We start from the raw sequence: 15,420 nt of genomic DNA, 5'->3' as shown, positions 1-15,420 counted from the left end.
TTGCGCAAGCTGTTCACCTCTGAAGGAAGCGGAGTGTTTAGCTCGGGTGTGCATGTGCCCTTCCTTTAGCCAGCTAGTAACCGGTGGCAGCGGGTTTCCTACCAGTGACCTTCCGGAAACTGTGTCACTTTCTCACTCGCAGTTCAAGTGCCTCACTTTTCTGTAAACAAGGCAAAGCGATCACGCAGAATAATTGATCAGCAAAAGGTGGACAGTGGAAGCCTCAATCTAGTTACTTTAGCGTTGATCTGATGTTTCAGCAAGAGGATATGACTTCGTAAAGACAACTGATCTGTTTTTAGCAGGAATGAAAAAAAGTTATTGTCCTAACAGAAGCAAGGTAATAAACTCTGCTGAGGAAAGCAGTTGTTGCCGGACGGAGATAAGTCCTACTGAAGAAATATATAAACTAAGGAAAGCAGTTGACATAAACTTTGTCACGAAATGCCCTAGCGAAGCCAAGTCCTTTTGCCGAATCGCTGGCTGCAGACAAAATAGTCTCCAGGCTGACTCTTCTTCGCTCCACGTGGACTTAGTACAACAGTGTGGAAGGTCAGACACGTTCGTCTGACACACATTTTCAAGCGTTCATCTCCCTCAAAAAAAAAGAAAGAACCTTCTGTAGTGCGCCACGCAAAGGGTCACCCCTGCTTGGCCCGAGACTTCGAGTCACGGCCAACTGCAGGGGAAAGTGTGAAATGCTATACGCGGGACGATCCCAAGATTAGTTTGCTTGTCGATTGTACGCTTCTATACCGAGCCACGCTGTGTCAGCCGGTTTCCATCACTACAGTGAGCAGTGGGGAGAGAAAACTCAAGGTGGCGATCTCGCTGCCCAAGTGAGAGACGCCCACTCTGCGGTGGCGTCGTCGTTCTGCGCGCGAAGGGAGGTGGAATGCACAACAGCCCCCCGGAGAAACAACAGAGCCATCATTCGCCGATCGTCGGGGATCGGGCTCAGTAAGCCAGCAGTGCGGGCATCGTCCACTTCTGCTCACTGCCATCATCGGTCCAGTCATGGCAACGACACGCTTCTTAGTGTTCCCCTTCGCCATCTTTCTGATCGTCTTGTGCGTTTTCATGGCCATCCCCAGTTTAGGTACGTGATCCACGTGGTTTATCTTTGCTTGTACTGCTACGGCTAGGACTTGCTAGCAGAGATTAGAGTTCAATCATGTGTTGTCCTACATGTTCAGTACTTTCAGCCTTGAACTAGACTAAGTTTGCTATTATTAGGTTGCACCAGTATATGCTTGACTCATATCATAGACAGTAGTTATGAGCTAAAAAAAATTGGTCGACCGTGTCTGTTAATTGGTACGTTGGTTAGTTTGTTCGTCGCGTTTCGATTAAAGCGTGCTACAACGCAACGTAAAAACAAAATGACATCTCAGCCGGTATTGGTATAGGATCGACGCAAAGATTACGCGTTTTTAATCCGCCAGTGAGTCATTACCACTTTGCGCCGACCGACAAATGATACTTGCATTAGGCACTGACATTGAGCACTCGTCATCTCGTGCACTGTACTACAACACAGTTGATTGAGATGCGGTTCCTCCACCGAGGTTCACGTTGGGCTGCGCGTGCTGCATACGAGCTTCACAGGCAAATGCGCAATAATATTGTGCCCGGAGTAACTACGGACTGAATAGAAGCCACCTTTCGGAGGGCTCGATAAGTGGGCGTGCCTTGCATGCCGCGCCTACCAATAGATGGCGCTGCAGAGGGCACCCGTCGGCGGCTTCGTAGAAGCTGCATGTTTCTCCAGAATTCGGAGAGCCTCGTAACAATTTCAAGGAAATTACAGTAGTTATTTAGTCTCATCTGCAGTTCTCTCAAATCCTTTCAAGACTGCAGGGTAGTTCTCAAGTTCATGTGGAAGTCTTCAAACGCATCGAAGAGTTCGGGTACCTTATAAGTGCTCTTCACAGTAATTGATTTAGAGTATTCACAGTGTCAGGGGTGTCTGGGAATTTTAAGTCCGAGTGAGAGCCTTTACACAACGTCGGGTCTCGCGTCCTTCTGCACCGAGTAACGTGGCGTGAACGAAAGAAAATGCGACTGTCTTACAACACTGCAGGTAAAAACAAGAGTTCATGGTTTCGCAACTGCTGAAGAAACATGAGAAATCAAAATGAGAAAGATGAGCAGGCACAACCGTTGATGCAGAAGTCGTGGACAGATTAACTGTCTACAATATCGGCTGAACATCCACATAGGTCTTTGACTTTTAGGAAGGCTGTTAGAACGTGTTTTAAGTGGGAGTTATTCACTTTCGAGAAGTTATAGCGTCTCAAGAAGTCGAGTAGTGTAGGACGGAAAAACATTCGTTATCCTAATCGACGGTGGGGGAGTACTGGACTCTAAATGTTCGTTTTATCCGTCCCATTACATGCAATTCCTCCTGACTTGAGATGTTTGATACACTTGAAAGAATACTAACACAACATAAATCCATAAAAAAGGGAGACGGTAAAGTATTGAAGAGGTATGAACCCATTAGTTTGATTTGAGTAACTACCCGCCGGGGTAGCTCAGTCAGCTAAGGCGTTGCGCTGCTGAGCACGAGGGCGCGGGATCGAATCCCGGCCCCGGCGGCCGCATTTCGATGGAGGCGAAATGCAAAACGCCCGTGTGCTTTGCGTTGTAGTGCACGTTAAGAACCCCAGGTGGTCAAAATAATCCGGAGCCCTCCACTACGGCGTGCCTCATAATCAGAACTGGTTTTGGCACGTAAAACCCCAGAAAGAAGAAGAAGATGATTTGAGTAACTGAAAACAAACATTAATTTTTTTTTTTTCGTGTGTGTAAGCCTTGCTCCTTTTGTAATGAGAACACTATTAAGCAATGCAAATTACAATTTAAATATGTTTCAGAGGCGAAAGAAGTCGACCAGCAGGTGGTGAAGAAGCTTCGCCAAAACTTGACTGATTCAGCAAAATACGACAAAAACTACCAGCCACTCAACAGTCATTCGTCCGACACAATAGTCAACTTCACAGTCTATGCCAAGCAGCTGAGGTACATGGTGAGTACCCAAAAGGAACAGTCGGTGGTGGCGTTTTCATAAATTTCAAAGTAAATGAAGGCCTATGTTCCCCACAAAGGTCCCAGCTTTGAGTAACTAGCAGAGCACAAATACTTCTAAATTTTAGTTGTTTATTTCAACTATTACGATAATCAATTTCTTCTTATTTTATTCCGAACTGTAGCTAATTACATAGAAATTGGTTAAGCTTCTCCATTGAGAAAGCAACCGTGTATTTCATATGTATGTGCCCAAAGAGGAAAACTGTTCTTGGGTCACTCTAGCTGAAGTTACATCTAAAAGTTGAGCGTACTTTGCTTTCATTCCTCCAGTATTTGCTTGATACCAACTTTCCTTGATGAGAACATTACTTACTATTCCCAGATGCCTGATTGGGACTACATGTCGCTTTCAGCATTCGTCTGCATGGTAAGTCAATTTGAATGCAATACTTAATTAACATGCTCTACTTTCACACACATAAAAACCAGCTTTAAAGCAACAATATGCTGTACTTTTTTGTATGAAACAATCTAACACCTGATAACAGTATACGAAGCGAAACCATGTAAAATGATCTTAATTAAATCATCTACCACAGGACTTTGGTGAAATGTTTACTCCGAGAACGAAAGATTGACCTATAGTTAGGTCGAGTTGGTGGTTCCGTTACATGGTAACTAAAGATAAGTTTTAGTAAAGCTAGAAAGGTAGACCAGATTTCAAAAGTTGTAAATAGATCGACGTAAAAAAGGCTCAAGGCGCCAAATGAGTAGCGATGACATCGCAAAATTCCTACGCTGGCTTTGCGTGACATGATGCATTTTTTAGAGCGTCTACTCTGGACTAAAAAGTTCTGACGAATGAAAGAGGCACTATATTGCCTTGTAAAACAAGCATAGAGTCAGCCTAGAAACTTCTGCAGACACTTCCTGACAAGAAGTCCTAAGTGCACGAAATTACCGTGAGATCACAGACGTCAAATTGATTTAATCGGTGTAGCTAGGGCGTGGAAATTGAAAAAGGAAGTTTTCGTTGCCTCCGCTAACACACAACCATTTTTTAGCCATGATTATGTAATGATAATCCTACCATTCCAAACTTATTCACCGTTTTCTTGTAGTTGCAGTCGTTGATGTTTACCTGAGAAGACAAATCTATGAAGAGGTGACTGTCCGAAACATCAAGTAGTCCTCGCAGAACAAGGCAACGCTGCTCGTGGCCTGTTTTCGCTTGACAAAAGCGTGCACCACAGCTTAAATATGGGCGGTGCTCACAAAACACCTTCGACACGTGAAAGTCTCCCATCATACACAGCGTACGTTACAAACACATCACTTCGAGCTATAGTGAGTATTAGAAATAGTGTACCCGATCAGTTCAGCGTACTCAGAAATAGTAGCAGTGCCACATATACGCGCAGAAACCAAAACTGCACTTGGATTCCATTGTAATATTTCTGCACTCTGTTTATAGTTACGTTTGCCCAATAACGTCGCCTATCATTGTGTCCCCTATTTCTAAAACTCCCTAATATGGCCCAAATCTGACTGCACATGTTCAGAAAGCCAACGAGGACACACGAACGAACACGAAATAACCGGAGAGAAACGCAACGACTGCGAGTGTGCCTTATTATTGCGAAAGTATTGTATGGCTCTTGAAGGTGGAAAATCCGGTGGCTTGGCTGGAGATGTGACAAAAAGTCACGTGGTCACAGAGCCAGATCGCACCGGTGGCCGGTCTATATATAGCGCCGCGCGTAGCGGCGCTGCCAGTAGGTGTGGTAATTTCGGCGAGTTCTATAGTACACTCCAATTGCCCACTCCCAAAATTTTATTAAGCTGGATTAAAGTGGTGTAATGTGTTTTGAAGTTAACCAAGGTGTATTGAAGTGGATGTTAGTGGATTGTGGTGGAATAAGGTGGGCTAACGTGGATTAAAGGAGATTACTGTGGAATAAAGTGGATTAAGGTGGATTACGGTGAGTTAAGGTCGGTACAAATTAGAGCATGGTGGATTAAGTTAGAGTTTTAATTTAAGGTGATAACTTAGAGAAGTCATTATGCTTTCGCATTCAAATTACGTAAGGATACTTAAGTGACTGTCAATTTTTGTCGTTGTCTATATTGAACGTTTTTGTTTCGGTACGTCCACGGCTGGCCTTTTCGAGGAGATGGTCAGTCATCACTTTGCCACACTTTTCCACCCTTATTGATTGATTGATTGATTGATTGATTGATTGATTGATTCATTCATTCATTCATTCATTCATTCATTCATTCATTCATTCATTCATTCATTCATTCATTCATTGCGGATTGGAAATGCTGGCAACAGCTACAATTTGTCGTAAGCTTCTCTACAACGTTACATTATTAAATGAATTAAGGACGATGATTGGGGAACAGAAACAGTTAAGCTATTTAGGAGTTCGCAGACAAACGCGGGACATTAAATAGCAATTAAAAAGAAGAGCGAGAATAATCCCACATTCCTCACAGTCTGACGTGTAAACTTGCAAAACAGTCTCGTAGTGTTCGCGGGCATCGTTCTGCTCTTATTTCGTCCCGGCGTTCGCGTATCATCTGTTGTTCTTTTGCCACGCGTCCTGGGTCAGCACTGGATCGACGAAGGGCTGTCGTGGAACCCGAGCGAGTACGACGACATGCGCGAGGTGACAGTTCGGCTGACAGCGAGGTTTGGACCCCGACGCTGTCGGTGCACGAGAGCTACGGCGTGTACGGCGTGCGCCTCTTCTCGGCCGTCAAGACCGACCACCACGGCAACGTCATCTGGTGCCCGCTGGTGACGTTCGGCATGCGCTGCACGATGGACCTGCGCGACTACCCGTACGACGAGCACCGGTGCGCCATGAACGTCTCCTCCTGGGCGCACGGCTACAAGGTCAAGCTCATCGGTGCGTGCACTTTTTTGCGCGGGTGTCGCGTCGAGGTTGTTCGAAAGAGCGTGCCCCATTCATTATTGCGATGACGTTTTTCTTTGTCATCGTTTGCAGTAAAGCAGCGCTAACACGTGACACCGAACTAGAAGCCACAGGACATTGCGCTGAATACCACTGAAAGGTTACCCGGGAAGGTTTTGAGGCATGAAATATCCTGTGAGAGCCTCAAACGGCACGTTAAAAAGCATTCAAAGGCATTAAAAAGAAAGTGAGGAGAGTTAGTGTCAGACACGTGTTATCATAAGCATAATATATACTTCTCTCTTCCTTCTACTCTTTCAATCCCCTTTTCCCCCTTCCCCAGTGTAGGGCAGCCTACCGAGCTCAGCCTGATTAACCGCCCCGCCTTTCCCTTGTGACTCTCTTCTCTCTCTCTGACCTGTGTACCTGGTTTTCTGTTCTGTTTCTTTTTGTATTTCGTTTCATGCCCCTTTAATGATCATAAACCCCCTTCTAGGCGATGAAGTCTCCGTATGGTAGTAAGCGCAGCGTTCTGCGTCGTCTCGTTCTGGGTCCCGTCGTGTTAGCGTCGTGTGCTTTCAAACATGTGGGAACTAGCTCACCTATTTATTTATTTATTTTATGTAGAGTCGCCTTATCATTGCTGTGGGTGTGGCCTCCGAGATCGGTTCACCGCGCTGCCCAACGCGAAGGCCGTCGTATTTGCGAAGCAGCATTGTTCCCCGTCGTCAGATGGCGCCGCTACAAGCTGTGCCATATATGTCATTGCTCCATTTTAGGTCGGACCTGAGGCACTGCTTTAGAAAAACGGCCAGTAGCGATCGTGTTAGCCAGTGCGTCAAAATAAACAGCAAAAATGGCGTGTACAAGATCATATCCGCGCTTATCATATACAGGGTGTTTCTGCGAACAGTTTCAAAACAGTTTAACAGTTCCCTGTGGCATTTAGCACAATTCTAGTTCATGAGCTCGTCCACTCGAAGAGGCGGACGTTACTTGCAGACAAAAAATTGAAATGCATATTCGACCAATTACCAAAGATTAACTAATTCAGTTTTTAATTATTTACCTTATGGTCCATGTTGCAATTTACAAATTCTAGCCCTGGAGTTCGCAAGGCGAATCCACTTGGAAAGAATTCTCAGGATGACATCAGTTTTGAGATATTCCCGAGCTTTGCGGAGAAATGCATTGGCGGTACAGTTACTTTCATAGCGAAACGTCGTTTTATGCATTGAAGCAGAAAAGTAACTGGAACGCCAATGCATTTCTCCGCAAAGTTCGGGAATATATCGAAACTGGGTGTCATCCTGAGAATTCGAAACACAGAACTAATATTCGAGTAACAATTGCAAGTTTATTCCACTTCACTACTGGCGTATATTATTGGTAGCGGCCTAATCGCGAACACGTCGCATTTATTTTAAAAAAATCGATAACAACACTTCGGTAACACGATAAAGTGTTTAAGACTTTGACGTTATACAAAGCACCACAAGATGTCGTTGCCAGCGTTGTTGTCTTATGCCTCTACGGTAACCCGGTAAACCGCAAACGGTAATAATTTCGCGGAAAAGCTAGAACTCTCGACTAACCCAAGCCGACGATTGCTTTGCGCGTCCTCAGGCAAGCTTGCCAAGAAGAACTTCGACCAGACGCATCCCGACTGGACCGGCTACTTCGAGTCCATGGACACGACCGAGTTCCAGCACCCAGAGCAGGGCGCCGACCCCGTACTCCGGTTCACGCTGTTCGTGAAGCGAAACGCTCCGGGCTACCACTTCACCGTGGTGCTTCCCTGCGTGGCCGTCTCCATCCTCACACTGTTCATCTTCTGGCTGCCGCCTTCGTCCGGCAAGAAGATCACGCTCGGCTGCGCCAGCATCGTCATCATCCTGCTCGTCATCCAGAACCTGAGGCACGACCTGGGCGACTCCGTCCACGTGCCACGCGTCGGTGAGTATCGAACCTTGCGGGGCGAGAGTTTGCAGTTACAGAAAAGGTCTCGTGTGCGTTTCATAACGGCGAAGGTGCTTAAGTAAGCTTCGCCGCAGTACAGTTGTACATTGCGGTGAGATTGTTTAGCACGCGAAAAAAAAAAAAAAAAGTGCAGATCCAACCCACACCATGCGTCTGCTACAAACAAATACGTACCCTTCACCCGCCCGCCTCCACCTTATATTCCCTGAAGTCTGCAGTACTCCCAACTGCCGGTGCTGTGGCACTCACCCGGCTACGCTCCCGCATATGTTGTGGGAGTGCCCAGCACAGTACACACACATTAACACCACGACCCTCTGGTCGAGATTGCGTGAGGCTCTGCGGAGCTCAGCCCTCGACGACCAAACCTGGGTGACCCAGCATGCCCGTGAGGCGGCGGCGAGGCAAGCCCTCGATGTCCCCTCATGGGAGGCTTAGGCCCGGCCATCATAAAGTGCTGGTTCTACAATAAACGTTTATTCCTCCTCCTCCTCCTCCTCCTCCTCCTCCTCCTCCTCCTCCTCCTCCTCCTCCTCGAACCCACATATGTTAGAACTTGAGAAGCAAGGCCTTCGAGAAGCGGTTAAATAAATGTAATGCAACTTATATCCTGCACGGCGTTTTGCACCGTAACGATTACCTGCCTGCCAGTGAAGACGGCAAGACGCGGAGACCCCCCCACCACGTCACCCACGTGACTGCGTATTATGTTGTCTGCGGGATTGGCCAACGCCTCCTAGGTAGCCCAAGGCCTGTGCATTTCGATCCATGACGTCACGCTACCTTGCCCGACTGCAATAGAACCTAATGGGGAGGATTCCGAGTACGCCGCGGTGATTTTGACGTCACTGCTGTCGACACACCGGGCTTGACAGTAGTGGAAATTTCGGTTCAAGTAGCATGACGTCATAAAGCAGAGTGCACAGGCCTGCTATCTAGGAGGCGTTGGAATTAAAATCCATATATATAAGAAAAGTACCGCCATCTACTCTTTCCTCCGCCGCCTCCTCTCCTAAAGCGCTTGCTTTTTTCTTTACTTTTTGCTTGCGAAAGCCAAGTCGACGGTGGCGCACCTAGAAAGTCCACGTTGAAGCTTTCAGGTCGGGCGCGCTCCGCCGCCGCCGCCTGCGACTGCGGCTGCGCAGAGGACTTTCAACATGGCTCGGAGGCGGAAAGAAAGAAAATATAAAGAAATGAAAAGCGCGCGCTATCATCGTCCAATCGGAGATACAGGAGAGAGAGAAGCGGCGTTTATCAAAGGATGGCGGTACTTTTCTTATATAGGGACTTTACTGTCTCCAGGGTAAGCGCGCCGACTAGCGCGGGCCGATCCTGGAGATAACGCATTCACAAACTGCATTTCACTCGGCGAAAGACCGACCCAAGCAGATGCGCCACATCCAAAACTCCGGTAAAGTAGGAAAGTGGGCTAGCTTAGTTAGCGGATGGCTTCATGTGCGCTGCCTTCCAGCGCGCCTAGTGTTCTGGTAATCTCTAGTTTCAGAGTCCCGTTGAGGCGATAGGCAGCACGAAGCAGCCGCTTTTTGTCACAAAGTCTTTAGTTTAGAAGCTGTGTGGCGTGAGCGATGTATATTTTGTTATTTCAAATTGTTTTTGGTTCCGAAAGATTTCGAAGATGTGCCTAGGAAAAAGTTGCAAAGGTAATCAATATCATTGCGGTGGTTGCGTGATAGGCGACGAGGTGACGCTACTTCGAACACTGGCTCCATTTGCTGTACCTGCTTCGCTAACTTGAAGCATTACGAACATTCGTGGACATTTTCCACCAATACAAGAGCATAATGCATATATACTTGTCATGTGCGATGCACTATTGCCAACATAGAGCAATGCCTCCTTTACTAGATGCCTGCCGCGTCGCTCGTTTTCCCATTGGAGCGGAGGTTCCCGTAGTTCAGGGTGGTCGCGGAGAGACGGCGCTCGCTGCCGACCCTACTTCCTGTTGCGAAGGGAGTGACGATTACGAGACGAGGCTGGCGTGCGCTCGACCAATGGCTTGACGAGAGAGCGCGGGTCATGCCTCCGGGGTCGCAACAGACGCTGCTATAATCTCGGAGGCATTGCATAGAGTTCCATACCATTACTAGAGGGTACTGTGGCACTTAGTATCCACGGGAGCTGCAAGCAGAGTGGTGCAGCAAGCATGGGAATGTTGGGATAGTACACGGATTTGCCTAAACTTCATGCTTCCGGCTTCAAAACGGCTTCGTGACTTTGCAAAGTGACCATTTTCAAGAATGTACTGCGCTATACATAGTTAAGCTAACATTATTAAAATTGTCCGATGGCAAGACTCGCACACTGGACCTTTAGCACACAGACCCGATATTGAAACCACTACGTCACGGACGTATGGTCAAATGGAATCGCTGCAATTAGCAGCGATTATGTGTGTTCGCAGAGTCCTCTCACCTTCGGCACTTAAAAAAAAAGAAGGTATAGATTGCTTAGACATTTAGGCCAATGAAGGCAGATGATGGGTAATAAACGAGACCACAAGAACGTCTGAAGCCATAAGCACAAATATAAGACAAATCCATGTACTAAACCATCATCTTCATGATGGTTGAACGGTCGTCGCACCAGAGTTGCCTCTGGTAATTATTGTAGGAAATTCTATGACTGAGATCGCAATTATACGGGCGCTCGAGCAGCAGGCCCATGCACTCTGCTTTGTGACGTCATGCTACTTGGACCGAAATTTCTATTGCCAACACTAGCGTGACGAAAGCGGTGACGTCAGAATCACCGCGGCTTGCTCGGGAGGGTCCCCCATTAGATTCTATGGCAGTCGGGCAACGTAGCATGACGTCACGGATCGAAGTGCACCGGCCGTGTGCTATCTAGGAGGCGTTGGCTCGAGGCGCATTCGCGCCGCCATTGTCCTGTAGCCCCGCTTACAGCGCATGCGCAAAACGTGCGTGTTGGTTTATGTTTGGCTGCAAAAAAACGGCTCATGGTTGTTTTCCCAGCAGGAGTTATCTTACGTGCTTGGTCGCACCAACATGTCGCCCCCACGTATGGTTAGAACACCGTCCGAGGAATTGAAGCGAAACGTTAAACCTTACTATCGCTGGCAATGATTGGCCCGTCCGGGGAAACTGCACGCTTTCTTGCGATAGCAACTGTATAGACACTCCAAGGAAATTTTCGGCGTCGGCCGAAAATATATATATATATATATATATATATATATATATATATATATATATATGCTTATCCATGCCGTAAATGCTGGTTATTATTGCTACACTGTTCCATCACTAAATTTGCTCGTACCAGGTCTTGTGTTCTTGACTCAATTATTCCTCGGAATTTTTACAATGCGAGCCCACACAGAAATGTCGTGAGAAACATAACATTCACAGCGCATGCCTTTTATCCTAAATCTTCCCAGACTGATAAACAGTAAAAATGCGCAACAATGTCAGTGTTCAAACCGGAAAGTGATGCAATTTTACTCGCGCGGCTCTTTACCTGCAGTGTTGTGGCTCCTGTGCGATGTCATTTCAGCTCTTATGTATATATATATATATATATATATATATATATATATATATAGTGCAACTGACAGTGGTCTGCTCAGTTGCACTTCACTCTTCGAAGAGACAAGACGCGTGTCAAGTGAGCTCCTAAACAACACTTTGCATTGTGGTGAACGCGGTTTATATCATGGATCCGGGACATCGAAAAGGTGCTCCGGTAATGCTAACGCATTTCTCTTGAATTTACCGCTACATCACCACTGCAAATTTCTTCTTTTTTTCTGCCTTCTTTTTTCGGCGCGACCTCCGCACCGGAACGTCACTGTAACGTCCCGGATTTTAAAGAGTTTGACCTCTCGCATTTCGGCCGTTTCGGAGCAGGAAACATTCTCGAAACTTGCTACTTTGATAGTAAGGTATGTGACCGGGATAGTCGGTGTTGATCCATGACATATATCAGCGCGAACTTAAACGAAGGACGGCGAAAGATCGAGACGGAGACAGCGCTCGTCTACGTCTGTCTCTTTCGCCGTCCTTTGTCCAAATTCACGCTGTTATACGTCATTGCTACTTTGAGCCTTCGGTTCGATTGTAATGCATTGAAGACTTCCTTTACCAGTGAACATTAGCTATACAAGCAACTCGGCGTCGTCCCTTTGTGTGCGTACGCAGTCCAGTACTTGGGTACCACGTGCCTAGCCATCTCCGTGGCGACGCTCATCTCGGTGTTGGTGCTGAACATGGTCAAGAGCCCGATGGTGTTCCGGCCGCCCGATTTCCTCGTGTCCCTGCTGTCGGGCGTGCCCGGCCGGGTGCTGTTCCTGTGCCCGCTCCCGGCACCGCGCGCCGCCGACCACGAGCAGCTGGCCGACGCCACGTCGCCCCTCGACAAGCAAGACATCATCACGCGCCAGGAGTGGTTCCTGGTGGCGCAGGGCATCGACCGCGTCGTCTTCATCATGTACGCCGTCTTCCTGCTCGCCTACCATGCCTGAGGTAGGTACCAAACGTTGCTGTCGCCATGGCAACGCTTTGATCTGAGCGAGTTTTTTGTTCTGTGCCGAGAGGAACAGGTGGTCTTCAAGGGTAGCGCGGCTTGAGGACCTAAGGTCTGCAGGGCTGAAGAGAATCCTGGCAGGGACGAGGCAAGAGGTAATAATACATATTGAACTAGGAAACAGCGCGAAAGAGGAGGACGCAGAAGAGGCACACACAACCACTTCATGTAGCCTAGTTCAAGATGTTCAACCAGCTTGTCGACATCTTCATTTTATTAGACTTCTTTTCTTGTTCTCAGTGCTACATGTGGTTGTTGTGAGTGCCTCATCTGCGTCCTCGTCTTTCGCGCAGTTCCCTAGTTCAAGATGTTCAACCAACTAGCCGACACGTTAACTTTATTAGTAAAAATACAACTGAACGCTTATTGCATAATGAGAGGGAACGCCGAACTTCAGATACGCCGGCCGTTTATAACTACCTGGACGCCAGGATATGAAGGAGGAGAAGGGATATTCTGCACGTTCAGAAAAGTCCAAAAAAACGTCTAGAACACGTCTCTGGGAGAGGAGAAACGACAAAGGAGATAGCAGGGCACGAAGACTGCGTGTTCTGATATGCCCGTGCTTGGTGGGGAAGCACCTCCTCAGGATACATGCTGGGTGTACAACGGAGAAGCCCAACGGGGGAGAAGCCTTCATTGGAAGCAGGTCGCAGCACGTTCGTAACAGTCCATACATCGCGAAAAATGTGGCAGCGCAAAAAAAGCACAAGTACACACAGGTACACACAACAGAGCTCGTGTACTGGGCTTTTCCTGTGTCTACCTGTCTTGGTTTCCTTGCACTATCGTTTTTCGTGTGTGACTATGGTATTTTACCGCTATGGACGAGCTTGCTAGTGTGTGTATCTACCCCAGAATTGATTGACAGCGGCCCGCCATAAGGCCCGCGTAGATGCAAAGCTCCAGGCCTAGGCTATCATCAGTTTACGGCGTCAGCCGTTAAAAGCACTTCCAAGCATTTCCAAAGCAAACCTCCTCTTTCCCTTCCACTACTGGCCGGGTTTGCTACGTTTTAGCATAGAGTCATCACGTACTGCGCTAGAGCGTAGAATCGAATTAATGATGCAGCGAAGACAAACAAGTAATCTCAATATACAACGAAGAAACGTCGTCAATACCTTGTCCTCAGCGTGAGATTTGACTAACCGGCGGCTGACTTACCATCTATTTTTGCTGTCGCCACGGAGAGCAAGTAGCGGCAAATTCTGATCGAAGTGGGTGTTCTGGGCTGATCTGGGCACTGCCATGTTGTTACGCAATCACGGAAATCTGCCGCCGTAGTCAGGGATATAAGAAGCACATGCGCAGTGTGCCTAACGTAGCGCCAGACTCTGCTGTCACGTATCGTGGTAACGTATCACGCAAAGATGAAACACTTTAGTTACTCGTACGCGCTCGCGATTCAACCGCGTAGGACAGAAATTTGCTTTAGGAGAACTTAAACTTGCCCTAGTTGGTGTAATTACTGGATGGCATGTTTACCGCGGGAGATAGAGGATGTTCGTGTATCTATCGCTGTCTTTCTTTAGCGGTAAACATGTCATGCTCTGTGGGGTATCCAACCATACGATTTCCCTGTTAGCTCGCTACCCTCCTCTCTTGATATTTCTCTCTCTCTCTCTCTCTCTCAGTGTGTCAAAAACTTTTTTACGTAAACTTTTGCAGTATCCAGCGTCAGGCAGAGTATGCATTTGAAAATGCTTGTAGCCTCTTATGTGTTCATTCTCAGATGACGCTGTTCTTGATGAAGGCATACCGAGGATGTCACGTATGGTTGCTAGTGAGTGAGTGAATAAATTTTATTGAGTTATAAGTTATTGAGCTGGCCTCCTGTGAGGTTTATCGAAGGTCAAGGCCCCTATTTCAGGGCTCCGCTGGCTTCCGCAATCCTGTTGGCTCTTCTGACCAGGAGGGTCTGGTCCTCTAGGTCTGAGCTGGCCAGGAGTGCCTCCTACTGATCTCTATTTGGATTTAGTAAAAAAAAAAAAACTTTTTGGATTGTGAATCATACAACGCTTCTCATGCCCTGAATACACTTCAACCTGTTCTCTCTACTTTCAGCGTTCAAGAACCAAGGTGACTTGGCGTCATCATTGCGCGGTTGCGACTGACACGGGCCGTTAAGTTATTAAAGTTGCCAGCGTGAGCGAGTTGGTACACTGTTTAGGAAGTCAAATCAGTGCGGGAAACAACGAGGACATCATTCGAAGTGTACAAAGCGAATGTTCCACAGCAATGACGGTGCGGGTATTTTTTATTTTTATTTTGTTTTGTTTTCTTTGGGTTTTCGTATTTGTCTATTTTTTGTCTTTTTTTTTTTGCTTTCCGTGTATGTTTCTTTCGTGTGTGAATAAAGAGAGACGTGTTGCCAAAAAGTTTCACCGAAGAGACCGATCAAAAAGCTTGCGCTTGCTTCATTACTTTCGCGTCACGAAGTTATATGCCCCGTCTGTCTGTGCTGCAGATGGGCAGCTGTTTCGTGTATTACCCACATTATGATACGCCCCGTGTGAATGTAAATATCGAATGCGATTGCGAGTGGAAAAGAGCGTGTGATATGCCTTACAATTAAATTTTATCACTTCTTGCTTCGTTTGCTTGTTTAACGACGTACCCAGGTTACGAGAAGGAGAAAGTTGAAAGAACCACCAGACTGGACCACGTTAACCGTATAATGGCCAACGTATTATTTGTGCTACGCGGAGCTTGATGCCTCGAAATTCTCATTTAAGAACGAGAAGCCTAATGCATAGCCTAAAGCAGGGCTTTTGGTACACCCGGCAGACCGAGTTTCGTGCTTTAACTGCTCTCGCCCGAAAATCGAGTTTCGGTATAATGTTGCACGTACTTTGTCCTCAGTTTTACAGGAACGAACTAGTCAATTAAGAACACATCGTAAGTGAGACCTTCCGGTAAC

The 15,420-nt window shown here is 47.1% G+C and overlaps 1 protein-coding gene across 1 annotated transcript in view; it reads left to right on the top strand.

The window, feature by feature from the left end:
* LOC119466028 (neuronal acetylcholine receptor subunit beta-2-like) overlaps window positions 1-14,870 on the top strand; it is a 27,434-nt gene extending 12,564 nt beyond the window's left edge. Inside the window, 5 exon segments of the mRNA XM_049656972.1 lie at window positions 5,652-5,717; window positions 5,720-5,951; window positions 7,584-7,913; window positions 12,116-12,439; window positions 14,565-14,870. Of these exon segments, the coding sequence (XP_049512929.1) occupies window positions 5,652-5,717; window positions 5,720-5,951; window positions 7,584-7,913; window positions 12,116-12,438 (951 nt within the window). The 3' untranslated portion in view covers window position 12,439; window positions 14,565-14,870.
* The last annotated feature ends 550 nt before the right edge of the window (window positions 14,871-15,420 follow it).

This window comes from Dermacentor silvarum, chromosome 10, assembly GCF_013339745.2.
Source record: "Dermacentor silvarum isolate Dsil-2018 chromosome 10, BIME_Dsil_1.4, whole genome shotgun sequence".
Taxonomy (NCBI): Eukaryota; Metazoa; Arthropoda; class Arachnida; order Ixodida; family Ixodidae; genus Dermacentor; species Dermacentor silvarum.
The sequence above is the reverse complement of the archived record's forward strand: the minus strand, read 5'-3'. Positions and strand labels throughout refer to the sequence as shown.